Below are 25,916 nucleotides of genomic sequence, written 5' to 3'. Positions count from 1 at the left end.
TTTTTTTTAAAACATATTCATTAATGAATCCTGACTAAGAATCTACAGATTCAGATTTTGCTCCAGGCACAGACACTGCAGAGGACCAAGATTAAGTCTCAGGAGTTTACAGTGAAGAAGGGAGGGAGCAAAGTGATTTAGAAGAGCTGGATTCCAGACAGCTCTGGCACATTACTAGCCATATAAGTGTGAGCAGGTCATTTAAACTCTGAGCTTCAGTTTCTGAACCTGTAAAATAAGCCTGAGATCTCCATTTTGCTAACCTCATTACGCTATTGTAAGGATTAAGTAAAAATGTGTATGCTGGTTCTTTGAAAACAGTACTTCAACATGAAAGTTATTATTATATAAATCAGCCTTTAGAATGTGACATAGTGCTGTTTTCCAAAGTATAATGAACTGCCTTGTGAAACAATACAACTGTGAGACTGTCATTAAAAAGGACCTTGAACTCTCTAAGAATCAGAGATTTGGGGGTTTTTGGTAAATATAAACACAAACATCCCCCAACTTTTTCCAATCTCTGTCTCCACCTAGAGCCAAGAGCATTATCAAAATAGTTTCTGACACCAATCCTGCTGACACCCAGTATTTCATTCATACAGAATGCAATTCTTGGGGTCCTTAAAATTTGGACAAAACTCCTGTCAACGCCCCAGAATCCTGGGCAAAAAAATCGGGGCGATTGACTAATTCTTTCTGCCAATTGGATCTTCTAAAACACATTCTCAGTTTTCAACTTCTGAGAAACACACTTCTGCACTTTTGAGAATCCAAAAGGAAGCTAACCTTCTTCCCTCTTTCTCAAATTACACAACTGGAAATAAATTTAGATACTTTGGAGCTCATCCAGCTGGCTGACTAGGGAGGTGAAAACAGGAAGTGGGAGATTCTAGTTTAGCTGGACTATAGCCAGGTCTTCATAAAGAGTTGCCTATTTATTTGCCTTGGATGTGAAATTCTTTCAGCGAGAGCATTAGTCTTGAACTTGTGAAAATACCAAAGCTGTGGTTACTGTCCTCTGTCACTGTAGTTAGTCAAGTCAGGTAGCTGTGGCCTAGGCCTTCAGCTTTCATTAACTGGATTATATTAAATTCATGCTGTGGCTCAGCTTTCCCTGGCACAAGTCAGCTTTTCCTTTAAGTCGATTTTTCCAGGATCTCAAACATCCCTTTAATGAAGTTGACCTGGAACCTGAGCTTTGATTACTGTCTCCACCTGAGGCCTATCTTGGAGTTAAAATGTGTGACCTGAAAGCTGTGTTCCATAAAAAGGAAAAACGGTGCCTTTCCAATACCAGAGGTCCCTGATACAAGGAGACTTATGAGGTTCCCCAAAAGTGGGATGAGGGGGAGTGAGGAGGCTGTATGGGCAATGTGATCTTTTTTTTTTTTTTCTTGCAGACTTCATCCTAGTCTTCCAGTTATCGTTTCCTAGCATTCCTTGTCCCCAAGACAGTGTCACCACCCCGAGGACTCTCTCGTTTCCTTTGCCCAGGCCTTTTTTGTCCTGGGGAGTATCGGCGTCCTTCACCAGAAGCTAGGCGTTCTGAACCACGGACCCTCGGTCCCTCAGAACACGAACGGCTCTCCCATCCGGTCACTGAAAGATCGGTTGTCCAAGTCATGGAAGAAGTCGCCCCTCTCCTTTGGAGGCTTCCTCCCGTGAACTTCCCCAAGTCCTCTCAGTAAGACGTGACACCACCCCTAGGTAACCGCAGTTGTTTCCTTACCAGCTTTCCGCCCCCGGGGGGCGCCTGCCGGAGGCCAATGCAAGAACCGGTCGCTGCCAGCTCTCCAGCTATCCCTGCGGGGTGAATCTAACATGGCGGATAGAGACAGGGCCTAGTCTCCAGGTTCTCTGAGTTTTCGACAAGATGATTGGTTATTACCAAGTGTCCCTCAAAACTACAGCCCCACTGATTGGTCGAAGATAAGTTGGCGGGGGCGGGGCAGGAGGAGCTTGACCCTCACAACAATAACAAACACGGGGCAAAGGGGCGGAACTGTGAGTGCGCAGCCGTGGGCCGGGGCCCCGGATGATTTCCCCTTCCCAGGTAAAAAACGCGCCCGTTGCATTTCTTTAGGTCACCGACCTTAGAGGACGACTTGCTGGAGACTCGCGGGGCTGGATGGGGACTGTAGTCTTACTAGGACTTGTAGGTTCTTTAGCCTATTATCCACTCGATGTACGAAAACATAACACTCCAATCCATATCTGTTGACATGCATAAGAGCGCGGAGCTCTTCAATTTATCAACTGAGTTGTTAGACTCGTGTTTGCCTCCCGTATCGGAAGTTCCTCTCCATAAGACTACAGTTTCCAAGGAAAACTGTGGCCAAGGCCTTTCGATCCGCAATGCATGCTGGAAATCGTAGTTTTCCCCTCACAACGCTATTATTTACCTAAACTTGAAACTCCCATTGCGGCGGAAAGGGTGAGGGAGCTGGGCCTCTTCCTGCGACTGCTTTAGGCACTATCATGCGCTCATATTCGGGGTCCAGGGAGCGATCTCGACCTTAGTACAGCAATCACTGTGACGTAATAACCCTCAACTGGAAGCGTAGAAGTGAGAGGGAGGGCGCCTATTTAAAAACTCCGGGATGGAGAAGGCGATGGCACCCCACTCCAGTACTCTTGCCTGGAAAATCCCATGGACGGAGGAGCCCGGTAGGCTGCAGTCCATGGGGTCACGAAGAGTCGGACATGACTGAGCGACTTCACTTTCACTTTTCACTTTCCTGCATTGGAGAAAGAAATGGCAACCCACTCCAGTGTTCTTGCCTGGAGAATCCCAGGGACGGGGAAGCCTGATGGGCTGCCGTCTATGGGGTCGCACAGAGTCGGACACGACTGAAGCGACTTAGCAGCAGCAGCAGCAGTGTACCATAGTGTTGCTTCTCTATACTATGTATTTCATTCTGCAACTCCTCAGCCCAAAATTATAAATACATTCTAGATGACGTGCCTACTAAAGTACAAGTGGCTGTTCAGAAATAAAAAGTAATACCTATTTTTTACGAAAAAATAAAAAATAAAAACTCCGGGAGAACTTGGTCTCTTCCGTCTCTTTCTAATTACGTAAATAGGGAAAGAATGTATGACCAATCGGGAGCCCCCGAGAGACTCAATACTTTCTGCTCCGCCCTTCAGTTACGTGTCCGGTTCTCGCGTTGTGAGAGGCTCTCGCTCGCGGCAGCCGCCGGTTTCCGTGGCAACAGTAAAGCGCGGGAATTACGGATTAGTTGAAACTGCGACTGCGCGGTGTGAGCTCTCGGGACCCAGGACTGTCCGGGGGCTTTTTCAGAGAACTGGGCCTCTGGGCCCAGGAAGCCCGGACCTCTTGTTCTAGGTAAAAGGTGAGAGAACCGTGGGGGAAGGGAGAGCGGCCCATGGGGTGCTCTGGGGCAGTAAACAGGTGTGGGGAGAGCCGGGGAGAGGTGACTTCTGAAGGCGAGCAAGACAGATGTTATCGGGCGGGGGGCGGACGGAAGGTGGAACCTGAGAAGCCTAAGACGTTGAATCTGGGGAAGTCGTGGGGAAAGGGTCTATTTGTGGGTCACGGGATCTGGGGGGAGGTGCAGATGATAAGGGCGGGGTAAGGGTGTGTCCTAGGGAGAATCCTGATGGGTCCTGAGGGGGACGACATGGTATAAAAAGACGAGCTGGTATATTTGAGAAAGGGACCCTGAGGGAAAACGGGGTCAGGACTCTATCTGGGAAGAGGAAGAGAAAGGCCTTTGTGCGAGGCAGAGCCCTTAAGAACTGGATTCTTGTGAGTTTCTGTGAAGGGGCCAGAAGGAAGAAGAGGGAGGAGCCTCCATAGGCCCAGATGCTGCTGGTACCGATGTGCCTGAGGAGAATCCTGAGTGTAGGCTAGTGGGAAAATCTGGGGAAGGACAGGGCTAGGAGCGTTGGTTGGTGTTGATTTTTATTTTAAGGACGAGAAAAAAAAACAACTGTGATGATTGGAGAAATAGGAGGGTACACCACTCACCCAGTCAGTCACCGCACTGTGGCTTTCCCTTTCTTGGAGAACGAAAAAAAATCAAAAGGAAATGATTGGAGGCTAGATGTGCTCAAACAGAATTGAAATGGTCTTAATTACACAAAACGTTTAGAATTTTTTAAAAAATAAGGCTTTGGTCATTAGTTCTATGGTCTGATTCTAAAGCATTCCAATCTTAAATAACACTTAATAAACTGTTGTTTATATAACCGTTTTAAAGTGATTTATTCAGTTCATTGGAACAGGAAGAAATGGATTTATCTGCGGATCATGTTGAAGAAGTACAAAATGTCCTTAATGCTATGCAGAAAATCTTAGAGTGTCCAATATGGTAAGTTGAAAGTTTATTAATTTGAGATTCTCCCCAGTATATCCTATGCAAATGAATGGAATTGACCTTAAGATGGTAAGGAGAAAAATAGTTATGTCTGTTAATATTAAACTATTAAAGTTGCTGCTTTCTTAGCTGAAGACCTTTAAGAATATAGGAAATTTCTCCATTTTCTCCACTTGGGCTCTCCCTTTCCCTTTCTGTCACCTCAGCACACACAGCTCCCTGTCTTGAATGTCCACAAAGTGTCTTGATTGGTTCTACCAGTGTAGAACCAGGGATCTGGTTTAGCTTAAGCGATATTTGAAGTTTTCATCCAGCTCCGTAACCAGCTTGATCACTTGGAATGGACATAATTGATAATGGGAATATAAAATCACAAATGCTTGATATCAGTGAGTGGGTATGTCCTGGGAGAACCTTTGGCTGAAATTAGCCCTGTATATTTAAATGAGAATACTGCAAGTCCTCAAAACCTTTGGCAAGTTTCTGCAACTTCATTTTCACTTTTCACTTTCATGCATTGGAGAAGGAAATGGCAACCCACTCCAGTGTTCTTGCCTGAAGAATCCCAGGGACGGGGGAGCCTGGTGGGCTGCCGTCGCACAGAGTCAGACACGACTGAAGTGACTTAGCAGTTAGCAGTTTGACTTTTATACCCCTTTATTTATTTAACAATTTTTATTTTTTATAATTTTTAAAGATCACTCTCCATTTACAGTTATTACAAAAGATTGGCTATATTCCCCATTTGTATTGGTTTGGCCAAAAACTTCATTCAGTTTTCCTGTAGGATGATATGGAAAACCACAAACAAACTTTTTGGCCATCCCAATGTAATATATCCTTGTAGTCTCTTACACCTCTCACCACCCCCAATCCTATCATGCCTCTCCCCACTCTTAGACATTATGAGTGAACCTTTGTTTTTCTTCATCTACAATATAAAGAGGGGACTAGAATTCTAAAGGCTTATAATTTACATATAGTGAAATGCAGAAAACATAAGTGTACCAGTCTTTGACTTTGGGTAAGTGTATGTATCTTTGTAACCCAGTCAAGATATGGAACATTTTTTTCAACCCGGAAAGTTATCTTATGTGGATTCTGGAGCTCTTAACTTACTGGCTCTCCACGACCCTTGGAGGCCTATAGATAGAGCTATATTCCTATATAGTTTCTTAATGTAATTTTATATCTTGTATTTTATATATTTAAAGACATCACTGTGAGAAGGGGATTCATGAGCTTTATCAGCTCCCGAAAGGAGTCAGTGGTACAACAAAGGTTATGAACCCCAGGCTAAATGATCTCAATGGTATCTCTTAAATCTATTAAATAAAATCTACAAAATAAATTAAAGCCATATCTCAGAATTTCTTGGTGAAAAGCCAGAAAGGAAATTTAGAAAGTTTATTGATTACCCTCTCTCCTCTTATTCTCTGGTCATTCTGTCCTCTTCACTGATCTTCAGACATTCTCCTGTGTCTGAGCATTTTTGCTTGCTGCTCCCTCTGCCTACAGTGGTCTTCCCCTAGTAATTGCATGGCTTGCAAATCTTGATGGAAATACCATCTTTCAAAGAGGCAGACTGTTAATTTGAAATTGAAACACTCCCACCCCTAACATAGTCTCTATCCCCCATTCCTCCATAATGCTTAATTTTTTCATAACTCATTACTACCTAACATTCTGTATAATTTATCCTTTTTCTCAGCCCCCACAGAATATAAACTCTGGGCAGAGGTTTTTTGTTTTATTTACTTCATATTATCAGTAGTTAGAACAGCATCTGGGACATAATAGCCACTCAGTCAACATTTGTTGAAGGTGTTGATAAACTAAATTGGTTCTTTGATATAGTTGAGTTTTTTAATATGGTGATAGTGGTGAGTATTATTCAAAAAATGATCTGGTAAGTCACACCTTTCCTTTGTGCTTCATGAAAGTTGTTTTTCATATTTGGAGTCAAGAAAATAATATGAAAGAAAATGCAAGTTGTGTTTTCAGAGAGAAACAAGATTTATAAGTAACCAACCTTCTGCTTTCCTGCCCCTCAACATTTCAGCTAAACAAGAACCCAAGCTGAATGAGCTTTACAGCCAAATTTATGAACCATCAGAGCCAGGGAAGCAGGAAATGACAATTGGGGAAAACTAACTTTTGAAACAGGATAAAACTTACTCATGATAATTACAAAGAGTGATCAAAAAGTCCTTAATAATATGGTATTTGGGTCCATTTACTTTACAATTTCCATGAGACTCAGTCATAATATTGTATAATATTCTTTCTCATTCTGGCAAATTAATCCATCAATTTAAAATCTCAGATAAGGTAAAAATTAAAGATGTGAGAATGAAAGTTAATGTTAAATTTTATTTTCAGTCAATTATTGTGTATTTTCTAGCTCCTTTTTTATTTTCAATCTGTTTTCTATTAGACATAGACATGGGTTTTTAAACTAAAACTATTTTTGGTTGTTGTTAAACTTTAAACTCATTTAAGTGGGGAATTCTAGGATGGGAATCATATTTAGTTCATTTTTTTAAAAAACATTGCCCAGAACTACAGTTTTCAGTTATGTTTTAATAAGTGATTCCTGGTTGTGACTGGAAACAGTATTACTTATGTTAGCTGTAGGGTAGGTTTCCATCTTCTTTGAGGTCTCAAGCTGAAATTCCTTCTGCTGGCCTCTGAGTCACTGTTGGCGTTTATTTCTGATAATTGGTATTTTTTTCTAACTTTTTACATGAATATATAAATTCTTTGACTTTCAGAAGAGTTTGCTAAAGTGTGTATCCTAGTGGGTGGTATGGTTGTATTTTGAGCCTGACCTAGCTGCTTTTTGCAATCATTTACCATGTTGGAAGCTCAAAAGATAATTAGTAATTTACATTCAAAATGTAGAAGTAGGCCTGAAATATTTCCAGGTTTGAAGAATGTTTAAAAAATTTGAATCACTTTTATAGTAAACATTTACTCTCATCATGATCTAGAACAAAACATTTACATTTTTTTTTTCTTTCATTCCCATTCTCCAGGCTTTTCCTTCAACAGTCATTACCTTTTTACATATTGGAATTTTCATCTGTTCAAAGTTTGTGTTTACAGTATGTTTGTATAGCTTAGTTTTTAATTACCATACTGAAATATAATTATTTCAAAATTGAGTCAGTGGTGAGAATGAGAGCCATCTGGTGTCATAACTAAATCCAATTTCTCTTTTACTGAGAATTTCTTTTGCTATCTAGCCTATCTGAGGAATAATGATTTGGTAACAGGTTGTAAACATTTTCCCAAGTAGCATTTACTTTTGTTCTCACAATAGCCTTAAGATATTGGTAGAGTGGGTGACCGAGAAGGAAACTGAGGTTCAGGTAGAGTGGTTGGCCTGAGATCACTCTGCTAACAAAGAGAATTGCAGTAGAAACCCAGTCCCTGACTTACTCTGGTATTTTCCTTTTTATTGCCCTGTGCTGCGTCAGAAACCCCATGATTGCAAGAGTTATGTTACTGAGCCCTTCACAAGAGACTATTGTCCCCCAGCTTTTCTTGTCATCCCTTTCTAAAATGTTAAATATTTAACAGGCCACATTCCTATCATACACACAGGTTACCTGTTCTTTGATGCCTTGCTTGGACTTTACCAAAAATCAGTTTCTGAAGCTCTCATTCAGAATAAACACCAGAGACTTAAAACAGCCTGTAGGTCCCTCCCTACTCAGGCTCCCAGCTACCTCTCTGACCTCTTCCACTAGTATCTCCACCTTAATCATTCCATCCTGGCCCCTGGCCTACTCACTGTCCTTCAAAAACCCTGGGCATGGTCCTGCTCAGAGACCGTCTTCTCTGCTCCCCTGCTGAAATGTTCTTCTTTCAACCTTTGCACAACTGGTTTCCTCACATTGCTCAGCTGTCCACCAGTGTCACCCTTTCATGAGACCTTTTTTGACTACCTTGTGTATACACCCCTCACCACAACACACTGCACCCCCTTTCCCCTTATCCTGGTTTATTTTCCTTTTTAGCACCATTCCCATATATCTTTGTTTCTCAACCAACTATCTACCACAGCTAGAATGTAAGTTCTATGAGGGCTGTCTTTATTTTGTTGGCTGCTGTATTTCTATCTCTGGGAGCAGTACTTGCACATAGGAGAAACACAATAAATACTTAATAAATTGTTAAATGAATTAATCTCAGGAGCACCTTGAAATTTTGTGGTTAGATGGGCAGGTATGGCAATTTGGATGATATATTTTCTTTTCTGGAGAGATTATTTTTCCAAGTTTATTGTTTTCTGAATTTTCTTCAGTGAGGGTTTTTTACACTGTTCTTACAAAGTAATCACAAACCAAACATCATGTACCTCCTGCAGTGATGTAATAAAAGTACACAGAACCATCTGTAGAGTGTTCTTGACAAAAATTGAACCTGGTTTTGATCAAGCCTCGTTTACAGGAAGTAGAGAGTAGAGGGACAAGTTAAACCATATTATAGCGTTATAATCAACAAAATCCAGAATCTGGGAAATTCTACAGGTCAAATGACCTAGTTTTTTAAATAAATGACAAGGAAGGAAAAGAGAAGTCTGTAGATTAAAAGAAACTTGAGACGTATCCACCAAATGCAGGATGTGTATCTTGTTTGGATCCTGACTTAAATGGATGTAATGATTAAATTTTTATGAGACAGTGAAGGAAATTAGAACATTAGTTGTATATTAGATGATGTTAAGGAAATTATTTTTTAGGAGTAATAATAGTTTCATGTTTATACTAAAAAAATCCTTATCTGTTTTTTGGCTGTGCTGCGCAGCTTGTGGGATCTTACCTAGTTCCTGACAGAAATCGAACCCAAGTCCTCTGTGTTGGAAGCCCGGAGTCTTAACCACTGGATCGCCAGGGTTAATGTAGCCCAGAACACACTTATTTTTAAATGAATTACTGACCTTCGTTTATTTTCTCCCCCCTCCCACCTTTATAGTCTGGAGTTGATCAAAGAGCCTGTCTCTACAAAGTGTGACCACATATTTTGCAAGTAAGTTTGAATGTTCTATGTGGCTCCATCATTAGCTTTTGTACTTATTCTTCATAATACAGAAAACAACTACTGAAGTTTAGCTTCTTCAATTATGTGGAAAAGAATTGTAAGTTGCTTGTAGCCATAGTTTGAGGTAAAATATTGGCACATTTATCTAGTGGGATATGAAATCACTTTGAAGAGCTGTTTGTTTTTTGTGTCCAAGGGTGGAAGCAGATTGCAGGCAATTGTGAAATTACCAAATTGTGTTTCAACTGTCCCAGTTTTCTCCTTTCTGTTCATTTCTGGATGTCCTTCTGCTCTCTGACCTCTAAGGTTCAGTGTTTGCCTGCTTCATAATCCTTGTGAAAATAAGGAATCTGATATCAGTGTATATTTAGGCTGAAATTCATTCATACCAGTGGTTCAAGTTATATTTTTAAGGATCTTCTCCTTTGGAATGGATGTTTCCTTTTTTCCAAGCCAGTTGGGGTTTTTTTTTTTTTTCCTTGTAGTTATTTATTTGTTTTGGCTGCACTGAGTCTTTGTTGCTGCACTTTGGGCTTTCTCTATTGCAGTGAATGGAGGTTACTTTTAGTTACCATGTACAGGCTTCTCATTGCAGTGGCTTTTCTTGTTTTGGAGCATGAGCTGTAGGATGCGCAGGCTCATTAATTGTGGCGCACAGGCTTAGTTGCCCTGTGACATGTGGAATCTTCCCGGACCAGGGATTGAACTGGTGTCTCCTGCGTTAATAGGCGAATTCTTATCCACTGGACCACCAGGGAAGTCCATGGATATCTTTCTTGGATAGACGAATTTTGGAAAAGTTTAGTAGGTAATTTTGTAGAACAAGGGTTTTCTCCTTTCCCTGATTTTAAACTATGATTGAAACTTGCCCTGCATGCCAGTTGTTTTTAAATATTTTTTTCTATTTTAATTGAAAAGGAACGCTATGTCCATGGTAATGAGTCTACTAGCATAAAAGGTTATATGATGCAAAGTATCCTTTCCTCCTACCTCAAAACCCCTGCCTCCCCTTCCATCCCCAGGGGAAAAAAAAAAATTAATTTCTTAAGTATCCTGTAAGAAATTTTCAAATTCAGGAGTTTGTAACTTAGGACTCCTGAATGGTTTTCTTTAATTTCCTAGAATTATATTGAATTTTAAATTCAATTATATTAAAAACTATGGGCCTGTGCAATTTTCTGGGAAGATAGTTCATAATTTTCATCAGCTTGGAATGTTACTATAACCTAAAAATTCCTGAAAAGCTTTTGATTTAAGAATAATGAGATGAGAGGGAGATTCAAGAGGGAGGTGACAGATGACCTATTGGTCAGACCTATGACCAATTCATGTTGATGTATGGCAGAAACCAACACAATATTGTAAAGCAATTATCCTTCAATTAAAAATAAGAAAAAAATTATTGGAAAAAAAGGACTAACTGGAACTGGAGGAAACCTGTTCCCTTTGGAGGAATATCCTCTGAACACAAGGCTGCCTGCTGGCCAGCCCCTTCATTCCTCTGAATCTTACTTCTTGCTATTTAGCTGTCCCAGTAAGGATCCAGAGGCCATTTTCATGGCCTCTCGCACCTTTCCCAGGACAGCCCACTGGCCTAGCTCTCTTCCCAGCACTTTGCTTCTCATTCTTCAGGTCCGTCTCCCTGGTCGGGTGCCAAGGCAGCAAGGCTTTATTGCTGCTTCAAGAATTTTTAGTTTTGTGGCCTCTAGAGAGAAGCGTCTCAAACTATCTGTGGTATAGGGGCAGTTTTTTTGTAGATTTTTTTTTTTTTTTAAGAAACTTTTTTTTTCTAATTTTTTTTTGACTGTGCTGGGTCTTCATTGCTGTGCTTAGGCTTTCTGTAGTGGCGAGCAGGTACTACTCTCTGGCTATAGTACATGGGCTTCTCATTGTGGTGGCTTCTCTTGTTTTGGTGAGTGGATTTCAATAGCTGTGGGATACCAGTTTAGTTGCCCTGTGGCATGTGGCATCTTCCTGGACCAGAGGTCAAACCCATATCCCTTTCATTCCAGGCAGTCTTAACTATTGGATCACCAGGGAAGTGTGATCAATACTTTTGTAAAACAACATTTTAAAGTCCCAGTATTTAAAAGGTTACACACGCAAAAATAAGTAAAGAAAATAAAAGAAAAGGTTACAGAGCACTGAAGACTAACCTTTTAAATGCTGGAACTTTCACTGTTGTTTGACAAGAATCTTTCTGAAATGTCCTGTATGCTTTCCTATCACCTGGAATAATGAATACACAGTATTGTAGTGTGTAAAGGAGAGATTAAATTATGAGCATTCATTTCTTTGAGAGCATGTGGAAAAAGGCAGTTTTACAGGCAGAGGAAGTAATATGACCAGAGGTATGAAGAGAAGAAAAAGTCCGTGTAGGAAAAAGAAACTAACTTTTCCTATGTATTCAGTTCAGTTCAGTCAATCAGTCGTGTCCGACTCTTTGCGACCCCATGAACTGCAGCACGCCAGGTCTCCCTGTCCATCACCAACTCCTAGAGTCCACCCAAACCCATGTCCATCGAGTCAGTGATGCCATCCAACCATCTCATCCTCTGTCATCCCCTTCTCCTCCTGTCCTCAATCTTTCCCAGTATCAGGGTCTTTTCAAATGAGTCAGCTCTTCGCATCAGATGGCCAAAGTATTGGAGTTTCTGCTTCAACATCAGTCCTTCTAATGAACACCCAGGACTGATCTGCTTTAGAATGGACTAGTTGGATCTCCTTGCAGTCCAAGGGACTCAAGAGTCTTCTCCAACACCACAGTTCAAAAGCATCAATTCTTTGGCGCTCAGCTTTCTTCATAGTCCAACTCTCACATCCATACATGACCACAGGAAAAACCGTAGCCTTGACTAGACAGACCTTTGTTGGCAAAGTAATGTCTCTGCTTTTTAATATGCTATCTAGGTTGGTCATAACTTTCCTTCCAAGGACTAAGCGTCTTTTAAGTTCATGGCTGCAATCACCATCTGCACTGATTTTGGAGCCCCAAAAATAAAGTCAGCCACTGTTTCCACTGTTTCCCCATCTATTTGCCATGAAGTGATGGGACTGGATGCCGTGATCTTAGTTTTCTGAATGTTGTGCTTTAAGCCAACTTTTTCACTCTCCTCTTTCACTTTCATCAAGAGGCTCTTTAGTTCTTCTTCACTTTCTCTCATAAGGGTGGTATCATCTGCATATCTGAGGTTATTGATATTTCTCCCGGCAGTCTTCATTCCAGCTTTGCTTCCTCCAGCCCAGTCTTTCTCATGATGTACTCTGCATATAAATTAATATAGAGGAGCTGTACTAGAAGAGAAAGGAGCCCTCAGAGGGGAGATACTTGCAAAACAGAGAAGGTGCAAGAAGAGACAGAAGGGATTGAAATAGAAAAGGGATGCAAGAAAGAGAAATGTTATTTATAAACAGTAATGAAGGAAAAGGAAATTAATTCTATAGAAAGATTTTGAGATAGAGTAGGGGTGGATGAGGTAGTTGAGCTCAGTGAAGTTGGAGGTGAAGACATCTGTTGAGATTGAGAAGGTTAAATAAAGTTGGTAACTAGAGGAGATTGAAAAAGGCTTGCAATTCTTAATATGGAGGATACGACAAGCAGAAAAGGCAGCCATATTTTAAGTGGTATATTAGAATTAAAATTGTAATATAATGCCAGTGTGATATATCAACTTTTCATGAAGTAGCCCACTCCAGTGTTCTTGCCTGGAGAATCCCAGGGACGGGGGAGCCTGGCAGGCTGCCGTCTGTGGGGTCACACAGAGTCGGACACGGCTGAAGTGACTTAGCAGCAGCAGCTTCTGTAATACCTTTATAGTCTGAATAACACCTTGATCTATATGAAAAGAAAGCTCAGAAAAATACCCCCAAGCATTAAATCTGAAGTCTTTCCTGAGGTAAACAAAAGCTACAGTAGTACCAGTTTAGAAAATGTTAGGTCATTCCTGCATTAGCTTGTAGTTTCTAAACAACAGATGAAATGTATAGTACTTTTTGAAAGATCTAGACCACATTGTCCAAAGAGATATAATCTGAGCCATAAATCTAACTTAAATTTTCTTATAGCCACATTATTAAAAGATTTTTTTCTTTTTTTTTGCTGTGCCAAGGCATGTGGTATCTTAGTTCCCAGACCAGGGATGGAACTTAATTCCCGCTTCACTAGAAGTGTGGAGTCCTAACCACTGGACCACTAGAAAAGTCCCTACTAAAAGGTTTTTTTTTAAAGGTGAAATTAACTATAGTTATATATTTTTAATCCAGTTATGACTAAAATTTTATCACTTCAAAATATAAAAATGTTAGTGAAATAATTGACATTCCTTTTTATGGTAAGTCTCTGAAAGCCTGTGTTTTTCCATACTTAACATACATCTCAGTTCAGACTGGCCACATTTCAAGTGCTCAGTAGCCACATGTGGCAGCTGTGTTGGATAACACAGCTCTAGAAAATTGACTACTCAAAGTGGGACTCCTGGCTCTGCAGCAACCACATCACATGGAAACTTGCTAGAATCTCAGCCTTACCCCAAACCTACTGAATCAGAATGTGCATTTGAACAAGATCCCTAGGAGATTCTTATGTACATTAAAGTTTAAGAAGCAGTGTTCTGAAATGGTGACCGTTCTAGACACTTATTTGGAGGATAGTATTAATAAGAGAGACTAGAACAAGCATGGCTGAGGTTGAAAGACCAGAAAGACCAAGTAAAGCAAGTCTTGGGGTCAGTTAACTGAGGAGATCCAGATAAGTGGTAAGTCAGTGTCAGGGAGGTTTCATGGCCAGATACATTAGATCATGATATCAGGGAATTCTGGAATGTAGCAATAGCTTGGTATGTCAGAGGGCCAGAAGTAGGCGAGAGATGGATACTCTTATCAAGTAGATGAACGTAGTCTTGCAGGAGTCTAGCAGCAGAAATGAGAAGTTCAGGGTGGCAGTTACAAAGGAAGAAAAGTAACAGCGACCCAGCCACGGGAGGTTGAGGGTTAGCAGTAAGATTCTCATCCCAAGGAAACAAGAGCCTTGATCCACAGGACTGCGATACTCGAGAAGGAAGTCAGGCAGAATCTCCCAGATGAAGAACTCAAGATAGCTTCTTAATTGTTGGAACTGAAGTACAAACCAGAGGTTTGATCAAGAAAACAAACTGACAAGGTTTGGTGGGACCAGGAACGTAAGTGGATGCTGAGATACTAAGCCATGGAGCTGTCAGGGTCTTTATTTCCTCTAACAAGGGACAGTATTAGTCCATTATCTTGGCTCTCCTGACAGTAATCCAGGGCACCCAGTATAACAATGTAGCCAAAAAGTCAGCTTGCCTGTATTTTGCCTAGACTTAAAACTATTCTTTACTTCCTGCCAGGATAGACTTGGACAAGCAACTCAAAATTAAATGAGTTTCCATAACTTGTTAAACTGTTCAGGGTACAGATATGCTCAAAAATGAGTACTCTCAAAATCCCCTAAATTAGTTTTGTGGCACTGTGATTTTACTATTCTCCATCAGTTTTTTCTTGTAAAGGTGAAGCTGCCCTTTGGAAAACATAACTACATTTGCTTTAAAAATGTATTGCCTTTCCTTAAGCATTGGGCTTTAGAAACCCAAGAAGCCCGAAACTTGTCTCAGACCTTTTCATTGAGAACCTTGTGTAGAACTTGTATACGTGTTCTCATTTAATCAGTATATTATGTAGATTCCCCAGGGCTCTAAAATAGAGTTTAATAAAGTCTTCAGAGCCCTGAAAGACATGCCAGTGTTCTGTTGATCTGTCAATGTTTTCCTTACCTCAGTCTTTTCAAATCATGTATAAGTTCATTTTCTCTTTCGAGTTTAGTTAATAACCTTTATGCGTCTGTCCTCTTCCTACCTTAAAGAAAGATTGCAACCCATATCTTGGTTGTTTTCTACATATCTGCTTCTCTGGTGTTTTTTGTGTAATTATGTACAGGCTGCAGCATCTATAGCTTAGCTTATCATTCCTATAGCTTCCCTACTGTATTCTACAGTCTTGTGTTTAGGGAATGACCTCCCTACCTCTACTCTGAATTGCTGAATTGTGCCATTTGCCAGTGCAATGCTTTGATGCCTCCTAGAGCCATTATTGGAGAAGACAATAGCACCCCACTCTAATACTTTTGCCTGGCAAATCCCACGGACAGAGGAGCCTGGTAGGCTGCAGTCCATGGGGTCGCTAAGAGTCGGACACAACTGAGCGACTTCACTTTCACTTTTCACTTTCCTGCACTGGAGAAGGCAATGGCAACCCACTCCAGTGTTCTTGCTTGGAGAATCCCAGGGACAGGGGAGCCTGGTGGGCTGCCGTCTCTAGGGTCGCACAGAGTCGGACACGACTGAAGCGACTTAGCAGCAGCAGCAGAGCCATTGTGGTAGAGTGCAGGTAGTATTTGCATCTTCTCAAGGAGTGGTAGCCTCTATTTTGTGGCTCTTTTTTTTTTTCTTAATTAAAAAGTTTATTTTTTGGCTACATCACACCAACATATATGATCTTAGTTCCCCCCCTGGACCTCCAGGGAAGTCCCTGTTTTGGCTCTTTAAATGGACTTTTTATACAAAGCAGCTAGCTTTTTGACACCCCCCATTTCCTAACCTATATGTTGTCAAGTGCAGTGTGGTTGTTCAAGCATCTATATAGGTGTAGAGGTTGTAGAAGGACCCCTGGGTCTCCTTGACCAACCTTACCTACATTTACTTTCTCTGGTGGAAAAGCCATGGGCTTTGCTATTGCTACATTTAAGTTCTAGATCCAATATCACCTTTACCACTTACTTGATGACTGTGTGATCTGGGACAAATCTCTACTGTAAAATGAAGATGATACTTCAGGGTTGTGTTGACAGAGCAATGCATGTTAAAGGACATGGCCAGTAAAAAGGGCTTCTCTTAAGTGTGCTGACTCACCATTCCCACTGCCTTTTCAGTTCCCATAATCTTTTCTTTCCTGGTATCTAATATCTTCCCCACTCACCTCCCTCGCCATAATATCATGTCCTTTATAATAGCAGGGGTTTTATTTTCCTTTTTCACTGAATTTCTTGCGTTAGAATGATTCCTAACATTAAATATTGGTTGTATGAGTGAATCACTGCTTTTAATAATCATCACCACAGCTACTTCTACTGCTCTCTTCCCTTTTCTGTCTACCTCTGTTTGGGGTCTTTTGTCTTTTTCCTAAGGGAATGTTGATCTTTATGGACACAACCAGCCAATGGGAGCAGTAATTTCCTTTATTAAGGAAGCTGACTCTGAACACATTACATATGATCATCAAAGTCTTCTTAGCCATATTCACTGTCTGAGACAACCAAAACAATTGTTCTAGATCCCAAGCCATCCTAAAAGCCTGAGTGAGCCTCCTTCATTCCTTAGATTTCTGGTGAACAGCTTGGTTCAACAAATACCTGGTTCAACAGACACTCTGTTGGGCCTTGTAAATATAAAAATGATCATGTTTTCTTCCTGCTTTGAGGTTTTTTTTTTTAAAAAAAAAACATGTCTTATTGAGATATAATTTACATGCCATAAAATCCATTCATTTAAAGTGTACAATTCAGTTTTTTGTTTTGTCTGTTTTTAAAAATATTTATTTATTTGGTTATATCGGGCCTTAGTTGCAGTGAGAGGGCTTATCTCTAGTTGTGGTGCTCAGGCTCAGTTGCCCCATGGCATGTGGGATCTTCTTGGACCAGGGATCGAACCCATGTCCCCTGCATTGGCAAGCAGATTCACAACCATTAAACCACCAGAGAAGTCGCTTTTCATGTGCTTATTGATCACGTGTTTATCTTTTGAGAAAATGGCTCTGAAATCCTTTGCCCATTTTTTAATTGGGTTATGTCTCTTTTTTATTGAGTTTTAAGAGTTCTTCATATATTCTGGATACAAGTCCCTTATCAAATATATGATTAACAGATATTTTCTCATTCTGTGGATTGTCCTGTCAGTTTTTTCATGGTACTATTTGTACCACAAAAATTTGATATTCCCGTTTTTTCCTTTGGTTGCTTGTGCTTTTGCCATTTCTTTATTTAAGAAATCACTGCTTAACCCATGGTCACAAACATTTATATTTTAGTTCTTGCATTTAGTTCTGTGACCCATTTTGAGTTAATTTTTCTGTATTGTGTGAGGTAGGAATCTATATTTGTTTTTTTTGCATGTGAATATTTAGTTGTCCGAGTACTATTAAGATTATTCTTTTTCCCTTTAATTGTCTTGGTGCTATTGTTGAAAATCACTTGACCATAGATGTATGACTTATACTCTCATTCTGTTCTGTTTATCTATCTGTATGCTAGTACCGTACTGTCTTGATTACTATAACTTTTGTATTGAGATGCTAAGTTTTTAAACTAATTATAATAATTTTACCTGAAGTACTTAACCATTTACATCTGATTGCTAAGTCACTTCAGTCGTGTCCGACTCTGTGTGACCCCATAGAGAGCAGCCCACCAGGCTCCCCCGTCCATGGGATTTTCCAGGCAAGAGTACTGGAGTGGGTTGCCATTGCCTTCTCCGATTATGCTTATGAGTATATCATTAAATATGCTATATTAACTTTTAATAAGTTTTATTTGATCATAACAGAAAGACATATGGATGTAAGTTCAGTTTTCATAGATTATTGCTTATGTAGTTTGGTTTTCTTCTTATGCAGCATCTAAAAACAATTAAAGAAAGCCACTTGTTGTAACTCATCTGCCATTACCTTTAAAATGGCTCTTAAGGGCAGTCAAGAGATTATCTTTTCATGGTTATTTGCTTTTTGAATATTTTCTCTGCAGAAAAAGAATATAACTTGAGTTCTTTTCATTTGTTATAATTTATAGATTTTGTATGCTGAAACTTCTCAACCAGAAGAAAGGGCCTTCACAATGTCCTTTGTGTAAGAATGATATAACCAAAAGGTATATAATTTTGGTAGTTGATGGGAGGTTAGAAGTGACAACATCAGGAAAAAGTGAAAATTCCTTAATAATATAGTTGGTGTTCCTATCAAACCACTCATCAGTAGAAAAATATATAAAAGGGTGCTTAGCTGACAGAGTAAATTATTTTCAAAATCATTTTTCTGAGAGTTTTATAGTATATCTGCCTTGTACAGTTATTTGCAATTCATTGCCTGTTTCTAATCCTTCTGAATGACATTAGAACTTACAGTCTTATCTAATATAGGACTGTACCACCCTTTCCCCATTATCTTAATTCTGATTTTATTTTTCTTTCTTGCACTTGTTTCTACTTAATTGTTTACACACAAACACAGTGGATTTATATATTGTGTGTCCCTCTGGCCAGGATGTAAGTTATTTTAGGGCACTGGCTTTGTCTATCTTGGTCAATACTATTTATCCAATGTTTGGCACATTGTAGTCACTCAGATTTAAATGAATAAATAAATTATATTGTCCTACAACTTTCCTAAACCAAAATCTCTCTTTGGACATTGTTATCTATCTGTGATTTCAAAATAGTGTAATCATCATTTGGCAGAAACCCCTGAGAGCTAGAAGTAGGGGTTTGGGTGGATGGGGTTCAGATGTTAAGAATACTAAATTCTGTATGCAGTGGATTTATATCTACTGTGCATTCAAAGTACTATTATTTTAGATAGTTACAGGCTTTTGATAAGCTTGAATGGCAAAAATACATGTATATAAAAACAATACTGCTCTATGGTTTATTCTGCTGTCAATGATGTTTTTATTATAGTGTAATACACTTAATATCTGTTCTTATCAAATAGTTGTTTTTTTTAACTGTTGCTGTATCTTTTTTTATTTGTTTAATATCTTTTCTTATTTTAGTGTCCTTAAGTTGATAATCTCTTGCTAAGTGTGTCTTTCAATCAATTTACTTTCAGAAGCCTACAAGAAAGTACAAGATTTAGTCAACTTGTTGAAGAGCTGTTGAAGATCATTCATGCTTTTGAGCTTGACACAGGATTGCAGTGTAAGTATTGCATAATCCAAGTACCAATGCTCAGTTCAGTTCAGTCGCTCAGTCATGTCTGACTCTCTGCGACACCGTGAACCGCAGCACAGCAGGTCTCCCTGTCCATCACCAACTCCTGGAGTCCACGCAAACCCATGCCCATTGAGTTGGTAATACCATCCAACCATCTCATCCTCTGTCATCCCCTTCTCCTCCTGCCCTCAATCTTTCCCAGCATCAGAGTCTTTTCAAATGAGTCAGCTCTTCACATCAGGTGGCCAGAGTATTGGAGTTTCAGCTTCAACATCAGTCCTTCCAGTGAACACCCAAGACTGATCTGCTTTAGAATGGACTGGTTGGATCTCCTTGCAGTTCAGGAGACTCTCAAGAGTCTTCTCCAACAACACAGTTCGAAAGCATCAATTCTTCGGCCCTCGGCTTTCTTTATAGTCCAATTCACATCCGTACATGACCACTGGAAAAACCATAGCCTTGACTAGACGGACCTTTGTTGGCAAAGTAATGTCTCTGCTTTTTAATATGCTATCTAGGTTGGTCATAACTTTCCTTCCAAGGACTAAGCATCTCTTAATTTCATGGCTGCAATCACCATCTGCAGTGATTTTGGAGCCCCAAAAATAAAGTCAGCCGCTGTTTCCACTGTTTCCCCATCTATTTGCCATGAAGTGATAGGACTGGATGCCGTGATCATAGTTTTCTGAATGTTGCGCTTTAAGCCAACTTTTTCACTCTCCTCTTTCACTTTCATCAAGAGGCTCTTTAGTTCTTCTTCACTTTCTCTCATAAGGGTGGTAGCATCTGCATATCTGAGGTTATTGATATTTCTCCTGGCAATCTTGCTTCCAGCTTGTGCTTCCACCAGCCCAGCATTTCTCATGATGTACTCTGCATATAAGTTAAATAAGCAGGGTGACAATATACAGCCTTGACATACTCCTTTTCTTATTTGGAACCAGTCTGTTGTTCCATGTCCAGTTCTAACTGTTGCTTCCTGACCTGCATACAGGTTTCTCAAGAGGCAGGTCAGGTGGTCTGGTATGCCCATCTCTTTCAGAATTTTCCACAGTTTACTGTGATCCACACAGTCAAAGGCTTTGGCATAGTCAATAAAGCAGAAATAGATGTTTTTCTGGAACTCTCTTGCTTTTTTGATGATCCAGTGGATGTTGGCAATTTGATCTCTGGTTCCTCTGCCTTTCCTAAAACCAGCTTGAACATCTGGAAGTTCACGGTTCACATATTGCTGAAGCCTGGCTTGGAGAATTTTGAGCATTACTAGCGTGTGAGATGACTACAACTGTGTGGTAGTTTGAGCATTCTTTGGCATTGCCTTTCTTTGGGATTGGAATGAAAACTGACCTTTTCCAGTCCTGTGGCCACTGCTGAGTTGTCCAAATTTGCTGGCATATTGAGTGCAGCACTTTCACAGCATCATCTTTTAGGGTTTGAAATAGCTCAACTGGAATTCCATCACGTCCACTAGCTTTGTTCATAGTGATGCTTCCTAAGGCCCACTTGACTTCACATTCCAGGATGTCTGGCTCTAGGTGAGTGTGAGTGATCACACTATCGCGATTATCTGGGTCATGAAGACCTTTTTTGTATAATTCTTCTGTGTATTCTTGCCACCAACGCTCAAGAGGCCATCTATTAAAATGGAAGTTTGTGCAATTATTTTATATGAATAGGTGATAAGACCAGACCTTTTGGCCTAGGTTAATTTTAACTACCTGTAATCTTTTTTTTTTTTAATATATATATGTTTAAATTTTATTTATTTATTTTTGGCTGTGCTGGGTTTCTGTTGCTGTGCAGGCTTTTCTCTAGTTGCGGTAAGCAAGGGGTACTCTCCAGTTGCTCATTGCGGTGGCTTTTCTTGTTGTGGAACACAGGCTCTAGGGTGCACAGGCTCAACAGCTGTGGTGCACGGACTTAGTTGCTCCATAACATATGGGATCTTCCTGGATCAGGGAACTCCTGCATCGGCAGGTGGATTCTTTACCACTGAGCCACCAGGGAACCTAATATTTTTTTTTTTTTAACTGCAAAAATAGTGTTTCTCTTTGTAACTCACAGTTGCAAACAGCTATAACTTTTCAAGAAAGGAAAATAACTCTCCTGAGCATCTGAAGGAGGAAGTTTCTATAATCCAAAGTATGGGCTACCGGAACCGGGCCAAAAGACTTTGGCAGAGTGAACCTGAAAATCCTACCTTGGTAAGGCCACTTTTGTGTGTTCTGATAATAACTCTTTATGGAGCATGTGAATTAGTGAATGTGCTGGATGCTTTTGGATTTATATAAAGTCAAGTGAACAAGGGAAGATGGTCAATTAAGTGTTTGAAAAAGAGTTAAAGGAGTTGAGAGAAGATCCCTGGTTTTAGTGCTTTATCCATTCTGATGCTTGTCTAAGAAAGCCACAAGGACACTGATAGTTTTTAGCTTGCTACCTTTTGTTTTATTATTATTTATTTGCTAATTTTTAAAATAACCATCTTATGGCACTTCTCCAGACATGAAGAAGTATCTTCTATTTTACTTCCTCTGAGAAGTTGCCTGGGGGGAAAATAATCAGTTTTTAATACTTGAAAATTGCTTCAACTTTAAGTGTAATTGTCAAAGAAAATAGAGAGATTTGCTCTATTGTTACTCATATGTGAATGAGTAATGAGGATCTTAAAAATAATAGTTCTCATAGTACCAGCATTCATTTCTCAGTAGATGTTGAAGGGCTCAAAAAGAAGGAAAGCTTCATCAGAGTAATGTTGGGTATCCAAATATTCTTTCCTGTACTGAATATTAAGCTTGCTGGATTTTATTATTTTCATTTATCCTTTTTAAAAATTTACTTTATCTTAGTTATTGCCTGTTACCAGATGTGATTAGAAGTGTGTTATAGATCAATTTCATTCCCTTTCTATACTATAATATAAAATATTAGTTTAAAATATGCTTTCCCCATTAAAAAAAGAAGGAAAATGAAAAAAAATATATGCTTTCCTTATCCTTAAAGAAATTACACAGATGATACAAACTTAAGTATAGAAAAGTTTAGAACAACTGAGAGAGGGAGAAAGTATTCAAACCACACAAGACTCGTACATCTTAGTGTGTAGTTTGCCAAGTGGTTTTTCGAGGTTAGCTCATTGACAACTGTCTGTTTTGTCCAGAGCTTTGAGTTTCTCTTAACGGAAAAAGATGCATAGAACTGGCTAACGATTTGTTGATCATTTACTGCTTAGCAGGAAACCAGTCTTACTGTCAAACTCTCTAACCTTGGAATTGTGAGATCTCTGAGGACAAAGCAGCAGACACAATCTCAGTCCGTCTACATTGAATTGGGTAAGAGTCTCAGATTTTGTAAGTTTAGAATAACAGTTGCTGAATTCCTTGTCTAAGAGTTTTACTAAAAACTTTGGTCACAATTTATGCAATAGCAGGGAGCCCTGGAAAGTAAGAATAAAATAATTTTACTAGCCTTATGATGTGTGATAAATAATGTAGGAAGATGCAGGTCTCACTTTAAAGCACCTTACTTTATAAAGAGAACAAAATGAAGGATATGTGGTTTTCAGTTCTTCGCTCAGTTGTGTCCTACTGAACACGGCTAGACTAGCGGAGAAGGCAATGGCACCCCACTCCAGTACTCTTGCCTGGAAAATCCCATGGATGGAGGACTCTGGTAGGCTGCAGTCCATGGGGTCGCTAAGAGTCAGACATGACTGAGCGACTTCACTTTCACTTTTCATTTTCATGCATTGGAGAAGGAAATGGCAACCCACCCCAGTGTTCTTGCCTGGAGAATCCCAGGGACGGGGGAGCCTGGTGGGCTGCCACCTATGGGGTCGCACAGAGTCGGACATGACTGAAGCAACTTAGCAGCAGCAGCAGAAAGACTTAAGAACAGCTGAACTCAGTTCAAACAGGTCTCTCTATGCTTTATCCTGTAGAATATATTTATAATTGGAAAGAATGGCCCTCCTTTGGGATCCCAGGCACCACCATATGTTTGCCATAGCACTAAGCAGATTCTTTAGAAATTTCTTGTATGTCTTTTCCCCTTTTAAGATCATGAATTCCTAGACTACAGATGTTGCCTCATAAAAATAAGTATAATAGAGAATATTTAGGAACACTTACTGTAGTCCAGGCACTGGGGTTTTACTTGTGTGACTCACATAAGATGCATGACAAACCTGAGGTGGTTCCTACTATTACACTATTTTATAGATGAGGGAATTTAAGGCACAGAGAGGTTAAGAAATTCTGCCAGGGTCATAAAGCTAGTAAGTGACAAAGCCACAATTCACACCTGGGAATTCTGGCTTCAGAACCTGTACTTGTAACCACAATTTTGTATTGCCTGACATATGTATCATTGTTCCTGCCATGTAGTGTATGTGTGCTAAGTCACTTTAGTCGTGTCTGACTGTTGCGACCCCATGGATTGTAACCCGCCAGGCTCCTCTGTCCATTGGATTCTCCAGACAAGAATACTGGAGTAGGTTGCCATGTCCTCTTCCAGGAGATCTTCTTGACTCAGAGATCAAACCCTTGTCATCTCCTGCATTGGTGGGCGTGTTCTTTACCACTAGCACCACCGGGGAAGCCCTGCCATGTACTGGGTGCTTAGTAAATATTCCTTGAAAATATGTTTTGCAACAAATATAGTTTGTTGAGTTTAACCCTTTCAATAAAAATCCTTTTATTGATTTCTTATTTGGGGGTCTTTGGGGAATTTTTTTAGGATCTGATTCTTCTGAAGACACAGTTAATAAGGCCAGTTATCTCAGGTGAGTCAGAGAGCCTTTTTCTATGAAACTGGCATTTAGTTAATATTAAGGATTGATATTTCTTTAGGTCAGAATCATGGCATTGGAGTAGACCTTAAAGATCATCTACTTTAACCTCCTTATTTTATAGCTGAGAAGATATCCTTTTTGTTTGTTTGGTTTCTTAGTAAAGCATTTGTAAGAGTTAAAGTAACAGTAGAACTCTGCACAGACTTGCTTCCAGCAGATGGCTGTACTCTGGCTTAGTTCCTTGTGTACAACAGTGTTGACTCAGTGGTGATTGTGGCTGCTGAAAACATTACTCAGTTTTCAATTTTTCCTTCTACTGTTCCTTAATTCTGTCTGTAACTCAGACTTTGTCTACATCAATTAAACCATAATTTGCAAGCAGCCCCAAAATGGATTACTTGTTAAATTGCTTTCCTTAGGAATTATTGCATGACCCTAAGATCTGTGATGGCTTGTCTGAACTATGATAATGTCACTGTCAATGAGATTTCATTTGCAAGTGACATTTTCCTGATCTCCCGATCGGGAGAAAATGGTTTTTAGCTTGAGAAAAAGCCCAGAAGGCAGTGTTGCAAAATGATACGTTCTTTGCATTCTACTGGAATGTCTGTTCCATCCCAGTGCTCCCTTTGTTTAGGTAACTGTGCTTGTGTTTTCATTAATACATACTTTAGGTTTTGTTGGTTTTTTCTTTACTATCTTTTAGCTATTATTCAACTGTCATTTAAATTCTGGTTCATATTTGTATGGCCATAAAGTAATGTTCTATACTCCTGCTCTGATTTTTATGTTCTGTCTATGACCATTTCATTTTGACTAGAAGTTACCAAAGGAGAGTGCTGATTTCAGAAAGTGAATCAAATCGATCAGCTTATCACAGCCCTACCTAGTGGAGCTAAAATACTTGATTGTTTGACAGCCCTGTGCACATATAAACTACTGTTTTTCACTAAGGCTTGTGTCTTTTCCTTATAGTGTGGGAGACCATGAATTGTTAGAAATCACCCCTCAAGGAGCCAAGGCCAAGACCAATTTGAATCCTGCAAAAAAGGGTAATGGCAAGTCTTCTAACTCAACAGACACTAAAGAGAGAATAGGTAGATACAGTACTGTAATTAGAGTATTTTGAAGAACCATTCGGAACATTTTTATAATTTGCAATATCTTTTCACAGAGTTAGGATATGGTGCTTTCTCAGATGTCATAGTACAGCCTGATCTATTTCAATGGCACTAGACCAGTGTGGTTATAATAGTACCCTATGTGATTGGTTGTTGCCTTTTTACTTTTAATTGCTGTGTTTGTATTTCATATTTTGCTTACTAGTACTCAGATACAGGGAGTATCTGAAGATAGATGTTATATGTCTGATGTGCAAACTGCTTTTTTTAAATTGAAGTATTGTTGATTTACAGCATTGTGTTGTTTTCTGCTGCACAGCAAAGTGATTCAGTTACATATGTATAAAATACACATTCTTTTTTTTTCCACGTTCTTTTCTATTATGGTTTTATCACAGGATATTGAATATAGTTCCCTGTGCTATACAGTAAGACCTTGTTATTTATCTATTCTATCTATACTAGTTTGTATCTACTAACTCCAAACTCCCCCTCCATCCCTCTTCCAACTCCCTTCCCCCTTAGCAACCACTTGTCTGTTCTCTGTGTCTTTGAGTCTCAAACTGTCCTTTTAATTCACTGTTAGAGGTTAGGGAAATAGAAGGTGTGATTTATGAGT

The 25,916-nt window shown here is 39.7% G+C and overlaps 2 protein-coding genes across 44 annotated transcripts in view; one reads left to right on the top strand and one right to left on the bottom strand.

Moving 5' to 3' along the window:
• Positions 1-1,809, bottom strand: part of NBR1 (NBR1 autophagy cargo receptor) — a 28,360-nt gene extending 26,551 nt beyond the window's left edge. For all 7 annotated transcript variants that reach the window (XM_068975972.1, XM_068975974.1, XM_068975975.1 and 4 more), the window contains exon 1: positions 1,733-1,809. The gene's annotated coding sequence lies outside the window, so the exon portion shown is untranslated. The remainder of the gene's footprint in view (positions 1-1,732) is intronic.
• Positions 1,810-4,260: 2,451 nt separating this feature from the next.
• Positions 4,261-25,916, top strand: part of BRCA1 (BRCA1 DNA repair associated) — a 65,860-nt gene continuing 44,204 nt past the window's right edge. For 10 of the 37 annotated variants that reach the window (XM_068975960.1, XM_068975957.1, XM_068975955.1 and 7 more), the window contains exons 1-8: positions 4,261-4,340; positions 9,330-9,383; positions 18,250-18,327; positions 19,284-19,372; positions 21,452-21,591; positions 22,617-22,716; positions 24,122-24,167; positions 25,152-25,228. In XM_068975960.1, the coding sequence (XP_068832061.1) occupies positions 4,261-4,340; positions 9,330-9,383; positions 18,250-18,327; positions 19,284-19,372; positions 21,452-21,591; positions 22,617-22,716; positions 24,122-24,167; positions 25,152-25,228 (664 nt within the window). Of the gene's footprint in view, positions 4,341-9,329; positions 9,384-18,249; positions 18,328-19,283; positions 19,373-21,451; positions 21,592-22,616; positions 22,717-24,121; positions 24,168-25,151; positions 25,229-25,916 lie in introns of those variants that run through there. The other 27 variants (XM_068975968.1, XM_068975965.1, XM_068975962.1 and 24 more) reach the window with 8 other exon arrangements.

This window comes from Capricornis sumatraensis, chromosome 8, assembly GCF_032405125.1.
Source record: "Capricornis sumatraensis isolate serow.1 chromosome 8, serow.2, whole genome shotgun sequence".
Taxonomy (NCBI): Eukaryota; Metazoa; Chordata; class Mammalia; order Artiodactyla; family Bovidae; genus Capricornis; species Capricornis sumatraensis.
This window is presented reverse-complemented; position numbering and strand designations above follow the sequence as displayed.